The 15200-nt window shown below is 38.0% G+C and overlaps 2 protein-coding genes and 1 pseudogene across 2 annotated transcripts; all 3 read left to right on the top strand.

Moving 5' to 3' along the window:
• The first annotated feature begins 271 nt into the window (after positions 1-271).
• Positions 272-3506, top strand: LOC122016302 (dnaJ protein ERDJ3A-like). Its single transcript, XM_042573551.1, has 7 exons — positions 272-470; positions 917-972; positions 1073-1146; positions 1418-1941; positions 2029-2367; positions 2605-2958; positions 3069-3506. Exons 1-7 carry the CDS (start codon positions 390-392, stop codon positions 3354-3356), a joined length of 1716 nt encoding a protein of 571 aa, XP_042429485.1. The 5' UTR covers positions 272-389; the 3' UTR covers positions 3357-3506.
• A 1261-nt stretch (positions 3507-4767) lies between these two features.
• LOC122013695 (ethylene-responsive transcription factor ABI4-like) lies at positions 4768-5550 on the top strand. The gene has a single exon (XM_042569932.1). It carries the CDS (start codon positions 4768-4770, stop codon positions 5548-5550), a length of 783 nt encoding a protein of 260 aa, XP_042425866.1.
• A 317-nt stretch (positions 5551-5867) lies between these two features.
• Positions 5868-14767, top strand: LOC122016338 (annotated as a pseudogene).
• Positions 14768-15200: the final 433 nt, after the last annotated feature.

Here is a 15200-nt window from a genome sequence, read left to right as displayed (position 1 = left end):
AATTAGATAAAAAATAATTTTATCATTGCACTACTCCCCTTCGCTCATCAAATGATAATAATATCCATGAAAAAAACAGAAAAAAATTATACTAGTAAAATATACTGAAATTTTTAATCGCAGTTGACTTGAAAATCCAACGCTAGATTGGGTGGTTTCCTGTTCGGTGTTTCGGATTCTACTACTTGTGTTCTGCGATCCCATTGGTCGATTTCGTTGGAAGCTCACCTTTCTGCCACGTCGGCTGACGTCCAGAACATTCTCGATGCTGCGATGATACGGGAACGAGGAGATCCATAAGAAGACGCCCTCGTTATTAAGGGTCGCGCTCTCGGACCCTTCCCATCGATTTGAATGAAGGTTGGAGATCGAGTTGTTCGATCGCTGGAATGATGCTTCGCATAGTGTTCCTGATCTTATTCCTGTTCTTCTGCTCTCGTCAAGCCCAAGCCGCTGTCGATCCCTATAAGGTATCTGGGGTTTATCTTTTTTAGGTTTAGGTTTTTTCTTACAGATTTATGATGTTGATTCGATTTATTGGGCATTATGGGGAACTTCTGTTTGTTTGTTTGTCTTTTTGTTTGAATCCGGGGCAGATTTTGTGTTGAATTGGCTGCTCATTGTGCGGATAACCACATACCTGTAGCATGAAATTGGTAGATAGCTCGGATCTTTCTAATGAGGCTTCATGAGAAGCTTCCATGCCAACGATAACAATTTAAGTAGGGATTTCCCAAGATCGATGCCTTTGTTGTATAATACGGTGAACTTGTTGTATAACTCCCAAGAAATGTCTTTTACCCATTTGTAAGACTGAAAGATGTCAATTTTTCTCAGTTTTAAGTTTGTTGTTCTCTGTTACTTGTTCAGTTTGTCAGTTAAGATGTGCACATCCCTCATCTTTTTCTTCTTTCAGGTCCTTGGAGTTGATAAAAGTGCTAGTCAGCGTGATATTCAGAAAGCCTTTCACAAGTATGTTTTCATCCTTTAAATAACATTTTTTTCATGGTCATTACCATTTGGTGTGTATGTTTTCTTTGTTCTATTTTTTTTTTTTTTTTTGGTTATGCAGGCTTTCTCTTCAATATCACCCTGATAAGAATAAAAATAAGGGTGCACAAGAAAAATTTGCAGAGATAAACAATGGTAATAATTTTGGCTAGTTATGTTCCTGTTTCTGTTTTTTATAGCACTCAAAATTTGCAATTATTGGTTGACGTCTAAGTTTTTTTTACTTCCATTCACAATCCTATTCAAGTCAACTTCATTTTTCTTATAATTTAGAAGGGAGGTTAGAATATTTGGAATTCCATATCACTCTTTAACAATTTATTCTTTTGTAATTCAAGAAGAAAAAAGAAAATGGTTGAAAATCCATCATTCATATATTAACGGGTTTGCTGTATTGTTGTTCCAGCCTATGAAATCCTCTCTGACGAAGAGAAGAGGAAAAACTATGATTTATATGGAGATGAGAAGGGCAACCCAGGATTTAATGGAGGTAATTTTGGGAATGAAGGACAAACATACTTTACCACTGGAGGACCAGGAAGCAGTTACTTCACTTCTAATACTGGTGGATGGCAGACAACGGGTGGCAAAGGAAATGCTAAGACATTTTCCTTCTCCTTTGGTGGCAACTCTGATGTTAGTGGGAACCCATTTGGTTTCGGCTTTGGCGATTTATTCTCGAATTTTTTTGGTAGTGATATAAAGAGTGGAAACCAGCATGATGGTTTTACTTCTAGTAGCCCTGGCGGACCGAACTCTCAAACCTCTCCTGCAAATATTCAAGATGTTAATTTACAGTTTTTCAACAAACAAATAAAGGACCAGGGATTGACCTGGGTTTTGTTGTTTTACACACCTTCTGCCAAAGGATACCACATACTTGAGTCCATTGTCGAGGATGTAATCAGTTCATTATCGGGAGGTATAAAGGTAAATCTTCAAATACTCATGCAACATTCTGCAAACCTCATGTTAAATTTGTGTAAGGAGCACTAACTATCATTTTCCTCTCTGCAGGCTGGTAAAGTTGATTGCAATAAGCAATCACTATGTAAGGACTTGGGCGTGTCTCTTTCAAAGTCAGGCCGTCTTTTCATCTATTCTTATAAATCTAGTGAAAGAGGCTCGCTGGTTGAATACAGTGGCAACCTTGAGGAGCGTAGTTTGAAAAGCTTCTGTCTCGATCATCTTCCCAGGTTTTCTAGAAGAATAGAGCTCGATCAGTTTGATTTTTCTTCTGATAGTTTAGGGAATCTTCCTAAGCTGTTGTTACTCTCAACCAAGAAAGATACACCAGTAATGTGGCGTGTCATAAGTGGCTTATACCGGAAAAGGTTTTTGTTCTATGATGCAGAGGTAAGCCTGGCAGTTCTTTTCTTATTAGCTATAGACTAGAATATGGTGATATCAATAACCCTGATTAATATGAAAAATGAATAAAGAAGACAACTTAGTAAAGTGACTTTGGATTACAAGAGATATTAATTCAACAATTTTCTATACTCAATTAAGGGTTGGTGTCTCATTTTCACTGCTGCAGTTCATATTATCGCTTAAGTTTATATCTTTTTTATCTGATTGTTTATTTTGTAGGTTCATGATGTTTCTCATCCTGCCTTAAGAAGATTAGGCATCAAGAAGCTACCATCTGTTGTTGGTCAACTAGTAGATGGCGAGATAAATGTTCTGAAACAAGGGATTACTGTCAAAGACCTGAAATCGGGGATTGAAGATTTAAAAACCTTGATTGAAAGTTTTGAGAAGAAAAATACGAAGGCGACTCTCAATAAAGCCAAGAAACCCGTCGACAATGAACAAGGGCGAAATATTCCTTTGGTCACAGCTCTGAACTTTGATAATCTCTGTGGAGACAATAATGCCTTGTGCATTATTGGTGTCTTTAGGTCATCAAAGTCAAGAGAGAAATTAGAAACAATTCTTTCTGAGGTTAGAATGTTGCTCTCCCATTCTGAACAACTCTTCAAGTTTTTGTTTGCTATTGTGAACTAAGAGCTTTTGTTTGGATGCCAAAATTAATTTTCTGCATTGTCACATAGATCTCTCGGAAAACATTAGTTAGGCGACCGAACCATGCTCGGAGCAGTAAGGATTCGATATCATACTCGATGTTGGATGGCAACAAGCAGTCGTCGATCCTGTATGCTTTTGACAAATCTGGGTTCAAGACTTCGGACGCGCTGCTGGTAGCTTACAAGCCTAAGAAGGGGAAATTTGCCACTTTGACAGACATACTAACCCTGGAAGCAGTGGAGAAATTTGTCAGTTCAGTTCTTAGTGGTGATGTCCAATTCTCTAAGATTCGGCAACATCCTGTTATCCGATGAAGTGATCTATCGGCCTAGTGTAAACTCTGCCCATTTAAGGCTGCACCAGTTAGGCCAATGAGAGGAAGCTTAACAATGGAATTTTGTATATAGTGGACAAGAACGAGTTTTTAAAATGTATAATACCAAGCAATGAGAATAGTTTGTCCAGTCTGTGTTCCTTTTTACTCTCTATTTAACTGTAGAGTTGGATTTGAGCGAAAGCGCATTCCACTGTAAATCAATCAAACGGAGACGCTTGTTTGAACCTAAAATTAATTAATTCGTCAAAATGATTATTTAAGCTTAATTTAATTTTTTTTTGATGAGCTTGATTTGAGATAGTTTATTTAGATGTTATTAAATTTTTTATTTAATTATTTACAATTTTTTATTTTAAAAATTTATTTATTTAATTATTGAGTTTGGTAATATAAATTTATTTATTTAGTAAATTTATAAAAATTTTATTAATGGATATAATTATGAATGTTAATAAATTGAATATATAGATGTTTAAATTTATTTGTTCACAGATATTAATACATTGAATATATATATATATATATATATTTTTTGTTGAGTTGTTTAAATTTATTTAATTAATTAATTTTTATATTAAATAAATAAAAAATAAAAATTTACCTCCTATTCCACTTTTTGTGTTGGGATTTTAGGTTTTATGTATTTTTTAATTTATTTTAATAATGGGTAAAAAAAATTCATGGAAGTAAATAGGTGATAATTAATAAGGTTAACTAATTTTTTTTTTCCTTTCCTTTCCTTTCGTCTCTTCCTTCAGGTAACAACAAGATTGACTGTAAGCTCATTCCACTCAGCGTACTCTCTTCGCTACTTCATCACATAACAGGGACTGTAAAATGGCAAAAGAAAACAGAGGCGGCGCACTGCGCGGTGGCTGGCCCATAATCAAGAGAAGCATGACGCTGTCCCTTCCCCAGAGGACAACCTCGCCCCTTCCCGATGCGGAGCTACTCATGCAGCAGCTCCTCCTTCGCCCTCCTCCCCGGCCACCATCGCCCACGCTTTTCACCCTTTCCAAACCTCCCTCATCACACCACGCACCATCCAAATTAATTTCCCCTTATTTAAATATTCAATCCTCTGCTTCCCCTTCTGAAATTTTTATCTATTTAACTTCAGACAAAATTTCACTTCCCCTCCTTTTTTTTTACTAAACATTTATCTAAAATTCGTCTTGGGAAAGAATCCAAACTTGGATTGCTTGATGCCATGAAGCCTACAGTAGACTAGCTCCCGAGTCTACTGTGCAACCTTTTCGTCTCAGTCTATAAATGTGTATATATTTATATATATCTACATACTGTATAGCCACCGCCCTCGCCACCCAAACAACGAAGAGCTTGAGCCACCGGCGCCGCACACCTCTGTGTTTCGTCCCACGCCATTAATGGACGATCAGAAGCACAATTCCCCCATTGAAGTCGAACAGAGCCCGCAAAGCAGCGCGAGCGACGAGACTGCCGCAGCCACCAGTACTGACCGGAGGGGGAAGGGCAAGGGGAAGGGGAAAGGCAAGGGCGGGCCGGAGAATGGCAAGTTCCGGTTCCGCGGCGTCCGGCAGAGGAGCTGGGGGAAGTGGGTGGCGGAGATCCGGGAGCCGCGGAAGCGCACGCGCAAGTGGCTCGGCACCTTCGCCACCGCCGAGGAGGCTGCTAAGGCCTACGACCGCGCCGCCCTCATCCTCTACGGCCCCCGCGCGCAGCTCAACCTCCAACGCTCACCTGCTTCAACGGCTGCCGGCAACCGCCCTGACCTCCCTTGCTCAGCCGCCGCCGCCGCCACTACCGCCTCCTCTTCCACCGCCACTCTCCGCCCTCTCCTCCCCCGCCCCGCCGGCTTCCACTATTTCCCCATGCTCCCGCCCACCCTCTCCGCTGCCTCTGCCACTGCCTCTTACAACTACCCGCCAGCGCTTCTCTACGGCGGCGAAACTAACAACGCTACGACAGCGCCGCCGCCGCCGCCGACCGAGATCGCAAGCTCCCGCGACGTCCAGGCAGGCGGGTCCTTGTTGAGCATGTCCCAGTCGTGCCCGCCGGTGATGACGGCGGAATCGGCGCCGCCGCTGGTGTCGACTCCTCCGCCGTGGCCATACGACGATGACTTCGACGTGGCGGCTTCATGTCTGTGGGACGACGACGACGCCACCAATCCGTTCTTCGATCTATGAATTCACCGAAGAACAATTAGAGTTTTTTTTTTTTTGAAAAACAAAATAAATTATTTTTACTCCGTTAGAACTATTAATTTAATTAATTAAGAGTTTCTGCATGCATGGGAATATTTACTTCGTTAAAGTTTACTAATTTTAACGATTTTATTATTTTTTATATCTAAAAATATAATAAAAGTGTATATTAAGTAATGATCTGCTGAGGGCACAGGCCCCACGTGGCAGTCAACCCACGTGAGCGCGTGCCCTCAGCCGCGGACGCTACAGCGCAGCAGAGCAAAATACTACCGGTTTCCATATTTTAAACCGACGGCCATTAATTAACTCCGCCACTATGCTCCCTTTTCGAGAATCGAAACCGTCTCCGCTTCCTGTTCCATTTGTTTTCCCCCAGATCGGCCGATGGCTTCTGCCGCGCCGCCCATCCTTCCCGTCACCGCCGCCTCAGGCAGCGTAGCAACCACGGGATCGGCGGCTGCGAAGCCGATCCCTGCCACCGCCGATCTCCGTCACCGCGCTCCGCCTCTTTCTTTCCCGGATCTCCTACACGGCTTGCCGTTCCCTCGCCCACTGTCGCCCCTGGTGGGAGCTCCTGGACCTCTCTGCCTTCGTCCGACCCGACTCCCTATCCGACGCCGCCTCCCGCCTGCGCAAGAACCTCGGCTACTTCCGCGTCAACTACATCGCGCTGCTCGTCGCCGCCCTTGCCATCTCCCTTCTTTCCCACCCCTTCTCCCTGCTCCTCCTCCTCGCCCTCCTCGCCGCCTGGGTCTTCCTCTACCTCTTTCGGCCTGCTGACGCCGACCCGCTCGTCCTTTTCCGACACAATTTCTCCGACCAGGAGATCATCGCCGGCCTCGTCCTCCTCACTCTACTCGTTGTCTTCCTAACCTCCATCGGATCCCTCATCGTCTCTGCTCTCATGGTTGGCGCCGCCGTCGTCTGTGTCCATGTCGCTTTCCGCGTTCCCGAAGATCTCTTCCTCGACGATCAGGATTCGACTATCCCCGCTGGCGGCTTCTTGTCCTTCCTAAGTGGAGCAGCTGCTTCGTCAGGCACAGCCATCCGCATCTGATATAGATCTGAAGCTGCTGATGTTGATTCCATTGAACGGGATCTGCTCGATTGAAGCTTGGATTTGCGGCCAAGTAGAAATTAGGTATTCTTGGATCGAGGGATTCTTACGATCCCTAACCTTTATTCGGCACTGCAACATTCGATTAATCTAGGAGCATGAGCTATATCTGTTCAAATGTATGATCCTCAATACTGTTATTCTCTTAGGCGTGCTAGATCTGCTGAACAAAGATGTTGATCTTTATTCTTCATTATGACATATAACTACGATTGACGTTTCCTTTACCTTATTGTGTTATTCAGAGTATGTTTGCTGATTGGCATGTTTCTTTAGGCTCGAGGACCATGCTCAACTGAGGTCGGATATTCGATCTTGGTTTACTATAATCTTTGTCTTTTGGGTCTTCCTTGACTTTGTCTAGAGATTGGAATTTAAAAAATTTTGCTCATCCTTTTGATTGTATCTTAATTCATGCCACTTTCTGGTGAGATGCCCTGAATTAAAATAAGTTTGGTCTTGTTCATATTTTCAACTATAATATGATATTTGCTGTAGTTGTGACATATGGTGTTGAGTTAGTATATCTACACTGATTTATTAGTTCAAACCTTGTATATGGTTTGACTTACTTTTTTTGTATGTAAATTTGTAACATTTTTAATTGTAGATATCTCAGCTTATAAATTTTGCTTTCAATTAGTCGTCCCTATTGACCGTCCCATGAGCCAGTAGGAATGAAGTTGAAGTAGATCTCATAGGTGATGGCACTTGGCACAGATGTCTTCCTCATCAAGATGTGTTAGTCCTGACATATGATGTTGAGAACGGTACCCATTTAAGTGTGTTTCTTTCTTTTTTGATGGTGTAATTTTGTGGATGAAGCAGGACAGCAAACAAATCATTAGTACTTACTTTTTGTGCCTTCCCACATGTGAAATCTTTATAAGACTATCTTTACGACTATCATATTCTATGGATGAGATAGTGGCAAACGACTTATTGTTTCGGTTGTTTTGTATGTTTGAGAATGGACAGAAACACTTGATTCTTTGGAGCCTAATGTGGGAGTTTACTTGGTAAGGAGGACCAAGCACAAAATTGTAAGATATTGAAAACAATTTTATCTAAATAGGAGAAACTACTGAGCTTCCTTGGTTGATCGACATTATGAAACCTGAGCACCTGAAGGTTGAATTGGAGTCTATTTGGATCACACCTTTTTGGATTCATGCGTTCAAAACTCTAGCTTGGCTGAAAACTCCCAATCATTTGTTGTTTTAATCATATCTTAGGCGAGTTGTCATTTTTGTCAATATTAAACTATATAAAATAATATAGCGGTTCATTAAAAATAATTCTACTTGATATATTGATTAAAAAAATTAAGTCATGTGTGCAAACTAATTTAACTTTGAAAACAGTCCTTGTTGATCATTTACATGTTCTAATTTTCTCGTCACTTTTAAGTCCTCTCTGTAAGTGTGTTTTAGTTTGAGTTGGATCAGATTGTGTTATTAGGAAGTATCCAATAGTGCTAGCCCCTTAGCTGGAGTAAATTAATCTCCTGTTTAGACTTAACTGATTGGGACGATTGTCTGATTTAATCTTAAAAAATAGTGTGGTTGGACCACACCAAAAGTGGAACACAAATTCCATGAAGGCTGCCTTCTTTTTCGCTTGAATCATGTTCAAGATTCATGTTAGTCGTTGTCTGAAAGAAAACAGCTGCACATGATATAAAAAATGGTTGATTACTAGAAGACAGCACCGTATGATGTAAACAGTTTAAAGAACGGTTATAGATTAAGTAAAATACTCCCTGGCGAGATTGATCTCTGCAAATGATAATGGCATTCTACCAACTTCTAAAGGTTTGTCTACTTAGATCTCTCTATCCCACTCCAAATGGATTTTAAGTCCAAAGATTAGCTCAAATAACAGAAAATTAACAACATGGTTTTCTATGTCTTTGCAGAATTCGTTTTGCCTTTGTAGTTTTGTGGATAAATGCTATATGTTCATGGCATTCAGAGTTATGAATTTCCATCGATACTAACATTACTGTTATGCAGCCTTGATATTCTTGCTGTTGGTCTATTTTTGTTCAACAAAGTCAAATTCAGGACGAAGAAGGAAGCAAGCGAGGAAAGGAAAGGAAAAAAAGTTTGCTCTGCATGCCTAGATGACTTCAGAGGTTCAAGATCTACCAGTTCTTATCATCTAAATTTCAAGTAAGTGTTTCATACTCTATCAAAGAAAAAATTCAGGACCACATAGCACAGGAAGTGGTCCTCATGTTCAGTTGAATCTATTCATTCAAGCGATAGAATCCAAATCTCTGTTGCTCACCAAGGTTACGCGTTGCTCACCAAGGTTATGCGTCGCTTCCAGTTCATACTTAGGACCATTCCCTATTCTGTCACTGTTTGGGGTGGTCCAGATTCCCTCTCCCTGTTGTTTTCCATGTGAGACTGGGAGGCTTGCTCTGTAGTCACCATGTCAAGTAACAACCACGAAGCAGATGATCATGGCCAGTTGATAGTTTTAATAGCATGCCTTATAAAACTTTTACTGCCTCTTTTTTGGAAAATGTTTTTGTTCATGTACTTTTCAGATCAAAGCATCCTCTACGATAATATCTATCTATCTATGTATATATATATATATTCTGAATGGACCGCAAGAAAGCTACTGCATACTTTCCTGGTTTTGCCTACCAGTTTTCAGTTTAGCTACTGCTGGTTTTCACTGTGCATTTCAATACATCTTAGGCTCCACCCATTTTGACCACAACCATTAGCTCCACTGGCTGATTTGGATGGAAAGAAACACTTGCCATTGTTGTCCTAATGACATTGGCTTGATTTTATTATGGAGCCTGGCCTCGCCTGGCCTCGCCTGTCTTACATTCTTTACTATTTATGCAGGAGACGAGATCCAGAGTTTTAGGAGTTGGGGTTTGATGATTTGGAAGATAGGTTGTTCAGGGTGGAGAAGCAGGGTACGTGCATTCCTAGTTATATCCTGTCCGTCGAAAAATCGATCGAAATATGAGATAGATGGAAAGGGTTGTTGGTTTTTCATGTGCTCCAGCTTCTCCACCATGCACAACCAATCTGTATATTTTGAGTCACAGTAACAGGTTGGCTTGAAGTTACAGTGTGGATTTATCCTTCACCACGAGCTGCCGGTTCAAACCCTTGCTACACCGAGCCACCATTTACAGGTAAGAAATGAACAAGATTTGTATGCAAGTTTTAGAATTAGGCATCTTAATTACTCATCTCGCTCACTAGTACTTAAGGTTATTGCCGCTCTTTGACTTGGCTTTCTTAATTTGTTGGATTTAACATACAATAGATGCTGAATCACAAGACAACTTTGAGCACTTGCTTTCTACTATTCTGTCTGAAATCAAAGATCTTGTTTGCCTCTTCGAATATTGAAGCGTGTATTGGTGGAATCCCTTTGTTTTCCTTTAGCCGAAATGAGGATATTGTTCTATCATTTTGTGCTCAGAACTCATTTTATGGGAGTTATTTTCCTGATAAACTTTGCTGAACGTGCATGGCGTTCCATGCAAACTTGCAGGCCATTGAAACTGATAATGCTGATCCTATATAAGGACTCAAAAGATTACTTTTGTGAGTTGCAGTGGACCAACATGAAAAGAAAAGATGGAATAGTAGCTTCCCTACAGGTACTAAATGGTTTCATATATAGGGCAAAAGTAAAACAAAGGAGGCTTCATTTTGATTTTTTTATCAAAAGATGTTCCATCCTCATGTACAATTATCAAACTATTCTCTACAGTAAACAACTTATTCATATTATTATCTCTGTAAGCAACTTATTCATATTACTATCTCTCTTTTATATTTTGCCATCTAAATTGATGTGTTGTAGTAGTTACAAACCCTTAGTTGATATACAGTTGTAGCAACTACAATTTTATAATTGCTACAACTGAGTTGTCATATAGTTGTAGCAACTACTGTTTCGTAGTTGTTACAACATGTTTTTTTTAGGATTAGAATTATTCGAAGTCTTCGATAAAGATTTAAACGATATTTTTAAGTTTAAATCTTGACACTACGAGTTAACTAATTGTAGATATCTGAATGAGTTTTAATTTGATATATTATGTATTTCATAATTCAACCCGAGTAAAAAATTATAGCATTTCAAAATTTATGATTTAAGATTCATGTTCTAGCAACTACCATTTAAAGATCTACGATGAGTTACAAGATGGAACTCATAACGTTTTTCAAAGACTTTGAATAGTTTTAGTCTTTGAAAGGAAATCATATTATAACAGTTATGAAATCATAGTTGTTATAACTATGCAATAGCTATATGAATTGTATCTGTTACAATTGTGTGACAACTCAGAGCGATTATACATGGAATGGGGCAGGGCGATTTTTGATAAAAAAATTAATATAGGATGTCTCACGATTTTGATAAAAAGGGACGTCCTTTATATAATTCTTCTATATTTCTTTGAATGATAAATGAAAATTATGAATTATGAATCCATGTCCTAGAATTTTAATAAAATATATGAGGTGATTTATATATTTGTATTAGATTTATGAGACATTCATTAGGACGATATGTAGAAGAAATGTCCCTATGACTTAAGGTGTAAACTCTTGTTTACTAAGGGCTTGAATATCTTACATTCATTATAACACAATGTATTGAATCAAATAATATTGATAGGTGAAATTATTTTTATATCTTTGATTGCATAATTATTATATGCAAAATATGAATAATTATCCTATAAAATGCCATATAAACAAATATTTAGAGCGAATTTCTTAATCTTTGCGTTATTTATGCATTCTTGTTGAATCTTTAAGAATTAATTAGCAAAAAATTATAATATTTTCATGGTAATTAATACCATCATGATTTTTATACAAAATGTGTGATTAAATAATATTATTATTTTTAGTGTGCATTTTTTTTACAAAAAAATAGTGAGTGATACTCTTAATTTGACGACTATGAAAAAAACAAAAATTTAAATAACTAATTAATTATTCAGGCATTATTTAAATTCTATAATTGGAAGCGGATATACGAGGAGGAGAAGGAAGGGTTACCGAGGGGAATGATGTCGTCGACGGTGGCGGCGGCAGCGATCGGACGCTGGACATCGACAATTCGACATCTGCGACTCCATCAATTCCAATCACTGGTGAGTCAGTTCCTCCTCCCTTCGATCTCTTGATCAATCGGTGATCGTTTCTTTGGACTTTTATTCCGATGAAACTCAAAGGATCGCCACGAGAAGGAAGGGTTCCGCAGGGAGAGATGTCGTCGTCAACTCGTCATCGTCGACGGTGGCGGCGGTAGCGGTTTCGCGTGGATAAGGCGACGAGCGACCTCCTGATGGGCCGCGTTCTGACGTATTGGACATCGACATCTGCGACCCCATCAATTCCAATCACTGGTTAGTCAGTTCCTCATCCTCCCTTCGATCTCTTAATCAATCGGTGATCGGTGATCGTTTCGTTGGACTTTTATTTCGATGAAGCTCAAAGGATCGTCACGCGTCCTTCGATTTGAATGCTTATCCTTTGGAGCTTTGGATGTGATACAGTCGCGATTTTTAAGGTTTCCGATGGGTTGTTTTCTTCGTTTTGGTTTTTCTTACAAGTTAAGAGACGTGAAGGATTTGATTGTCTTGCTCTCTCTACTTTTGGCATGTTTTCCCCCTTGATAACATCAATCTCGACGTCACCCGAATGGACTTCCGCATGATATGGATACAATAAGTGAAGCTTGTATGTCAACAGTGTTTGATCTGATGGAGAGAATGAAGTAACAACCATTAAATTTGATAACATCAATCTCCACGTCAGCCGAATGGACTTCCGCATGAAACAATAAGTGAAGCTTGTATGTCAACACTGTTTGATCTGATGGAGAGAATAAAGTAACAACCATTAAATTAGACATTGAACGAAAGCATTTGGAGGGTCAGACTCGTCTCTTATCCACAATAGGGATATTCAAACAGTATTTCTCTAAATATCCCTAAATTCTAAATCTTCATCAAAATCTTCACCCTTGAAAGGGAGTGGAGATTGGAATATTAAAAATTACCGGGCAAAAAGCCTTGCCTAGTGATTTCTATTATTTTTGTTTTCTTAAAAAAAAAATTAAAATGAGTTGGTGAGATATTTGATTATAGAATTTAGGATAGGTTGGAGTGAGATATTTGATGGATGAGACCCGTAAATATTTAGTTTGTAAAATATTTGATTGTGAAATTTAGGATATTTGAGAAGTGAAATATTTAATTGATGATGTTGATATGAGGATCATAAATATTTGAGAGAAATTTTTATTTTTATTGTGGATGCTCTCCGAGATCATTCAAATCTTTTAAATTTTTTTTTTGAACGTTGGATACTGAAAGTGAAACTAAAAGAATAAAATGAACTTTTGTGGATAGTAAATGAGTAAACTTGTTTTATCTCATCGTTTTTGTCGATAGTAAATGAACGTTCAAGCTTGTTTGATTGATTGAAAATTTGATAAGAATGTTTTGGATGAATATGATATATAAATTTTGTTCATGAATATTATTCACGAACAATTTGCAATCCTTATTCATGAACATTAACAAGTTGAAAATATATGTGTTCAACCTTATTCATTTAATTTAATGAATTGTAATGCTGGTACATTGAATATATATGTGTATTAAACGAACATAAATAAGCTCTTACCAAACTAAATATCAAGCTTGCTCATGAATGTTTGGTTCATGTACAATCCTATCAATCAATGGGGATACAACAGGCCAAGTAAAAATCTACATAAGGTAAGAGGCATCACAAAAGACTTGGCTATTTCCTTGAGTAACACAACCATTATTGAATCTTAGCACTCAAATGATGAGTTTAGCCTTGTGGGGCAATAATTTACTTGAGAAAAATAGATGAAGCTACAAGGTGAGGTAGCTCCTCAAATTGACAGGGTATAAAACCATTTTCCACACTGGGTCTGGCACCTTCATTTTGACATGGTGATTTTGTAGCATGTAATTTCAATTATTTTGAGTCGAACAAGAATACTAATTACAAAGTGATATTAGTACTTGACGGCCCTTATGCAGTTCAACAAGCATTTGTATTTGTTTGTAGACCAGTTCCTGAATTACACTTTGAAGTTTTAATTTAAAAAACTTTTAGGAAGTTTTAATTCAAGATTGCTTGGAAGATATCCTTGTATTCTAGTCAGTATAAAAAAATTTGAAGAGCAATTCAGCAGAGGCTTATAGTTTCGCATATTATTGTGTCAATTTGTTTCAACTCTTTAATATAGGAATTTCTTGAAGAATTTTTTTAGCTGATGTTGTTGCTTGCAAGAGATTATATACTAATGAACAGCAATGTTTAAATATAGTTATTACTCTTATTCGTGTCTGACTAATTTAGAGTATTTGCTAGTAAGTTCCTTTATGGTTGTCATTATGAAAAGTGTGATGAATCCTTGGTTTTTGATTCTTTTTCTTGTGACACTCATAAATATTATTAAGTGAGAAAACATTTTAAACTCACTTTATAATTGCAACCCACACAACAAATTTAGAGGGATCAGGTGTCATAATCCCGAAACACTCTTCTGATGCTACTCTTACATTGACACCTTATGAAACTGCAACCCCTTAGACATTCTCAGAAAGTGTACGGGACGACAAACAGTTTTGAAACAAGATTCAAATGGTTACCTCGAGGTATTTATCATTATCACGTTCTATAGCTATAAATCTAGTTTTGTTATTTACATCTTGTATTCTTGTTCAAATTATCATTAAAATATTGTGAATCAGTTCAGCAGACCTATCTAGCATGAGGACTCTGACTTATCTGTTAAAGGAGATGCTGAAAGCTGTGGATCTAAATGATTGTAATGTATGTTTCTTGATCAATTTTTGTCCTTCGTTATGTTTTTTTTAAAAAAAATAGTACATTTAATAATGTACAATATTATGTTTATGTTCATAGAGCTTAAGATCTTGTGATCACCTTGTAGTTAATACTGCAATTTTCTGTTAGGCAGTTGAAGATGAAGTAATCAAAGACATTGTAGACCAGTGTCACGCAAACCCAAAAAAAAAAAAAGGGAGTCGATCAATTTAATCAGGTACAGCCCCATTAAGTTTACAATATCTGAATAACAATTGTTTGGATTGCATATTAATGCTACCTATTTGTAGCTCTTACTTGCAATTATGAGAGTTGAACTTTTATTTCAAGATCGACTTCTGCGCGTTGAAAGATTCTAGCTATGAAATAGTGATTCTAACCATAAATCCTCTCAAATTCAGGGTAAAGTGACTCACTAGATCCTTACTAAGGAGAAGTATTTTTTTTCCCATCTATTTTCATATTTAATTTTTAAAAATTCTCTCTATAATAATGATTAATTGTATTTTTAAAATGACATGTATTAATTAAACACTTTAAATTCATTTTCTAACTGGTCATTCTAGCCATTGATAGTTACTATTTTTTTTTCATTAATTGGTTGGTTTATGAAA

This window comes from Zingiber officinale, chromosome 8B, assembly GCF_018446385.1.
Source record: "Zingiber officinale cultivar Zhangliang chromosome 8B, Zo_v1.1, whole genome shotgun sequence".
Taxonomy (NCBI): domain Eukaryota; kingdom Viridiplantae; phylum Streptophyta; class Magnoliopsida; order Zingiberales; family Zingiberaceae; genus Zingiber; species Zingiber officinale.
This window is presented reverse-complemented; position numbering and strand designations above follow the sequence as displayed.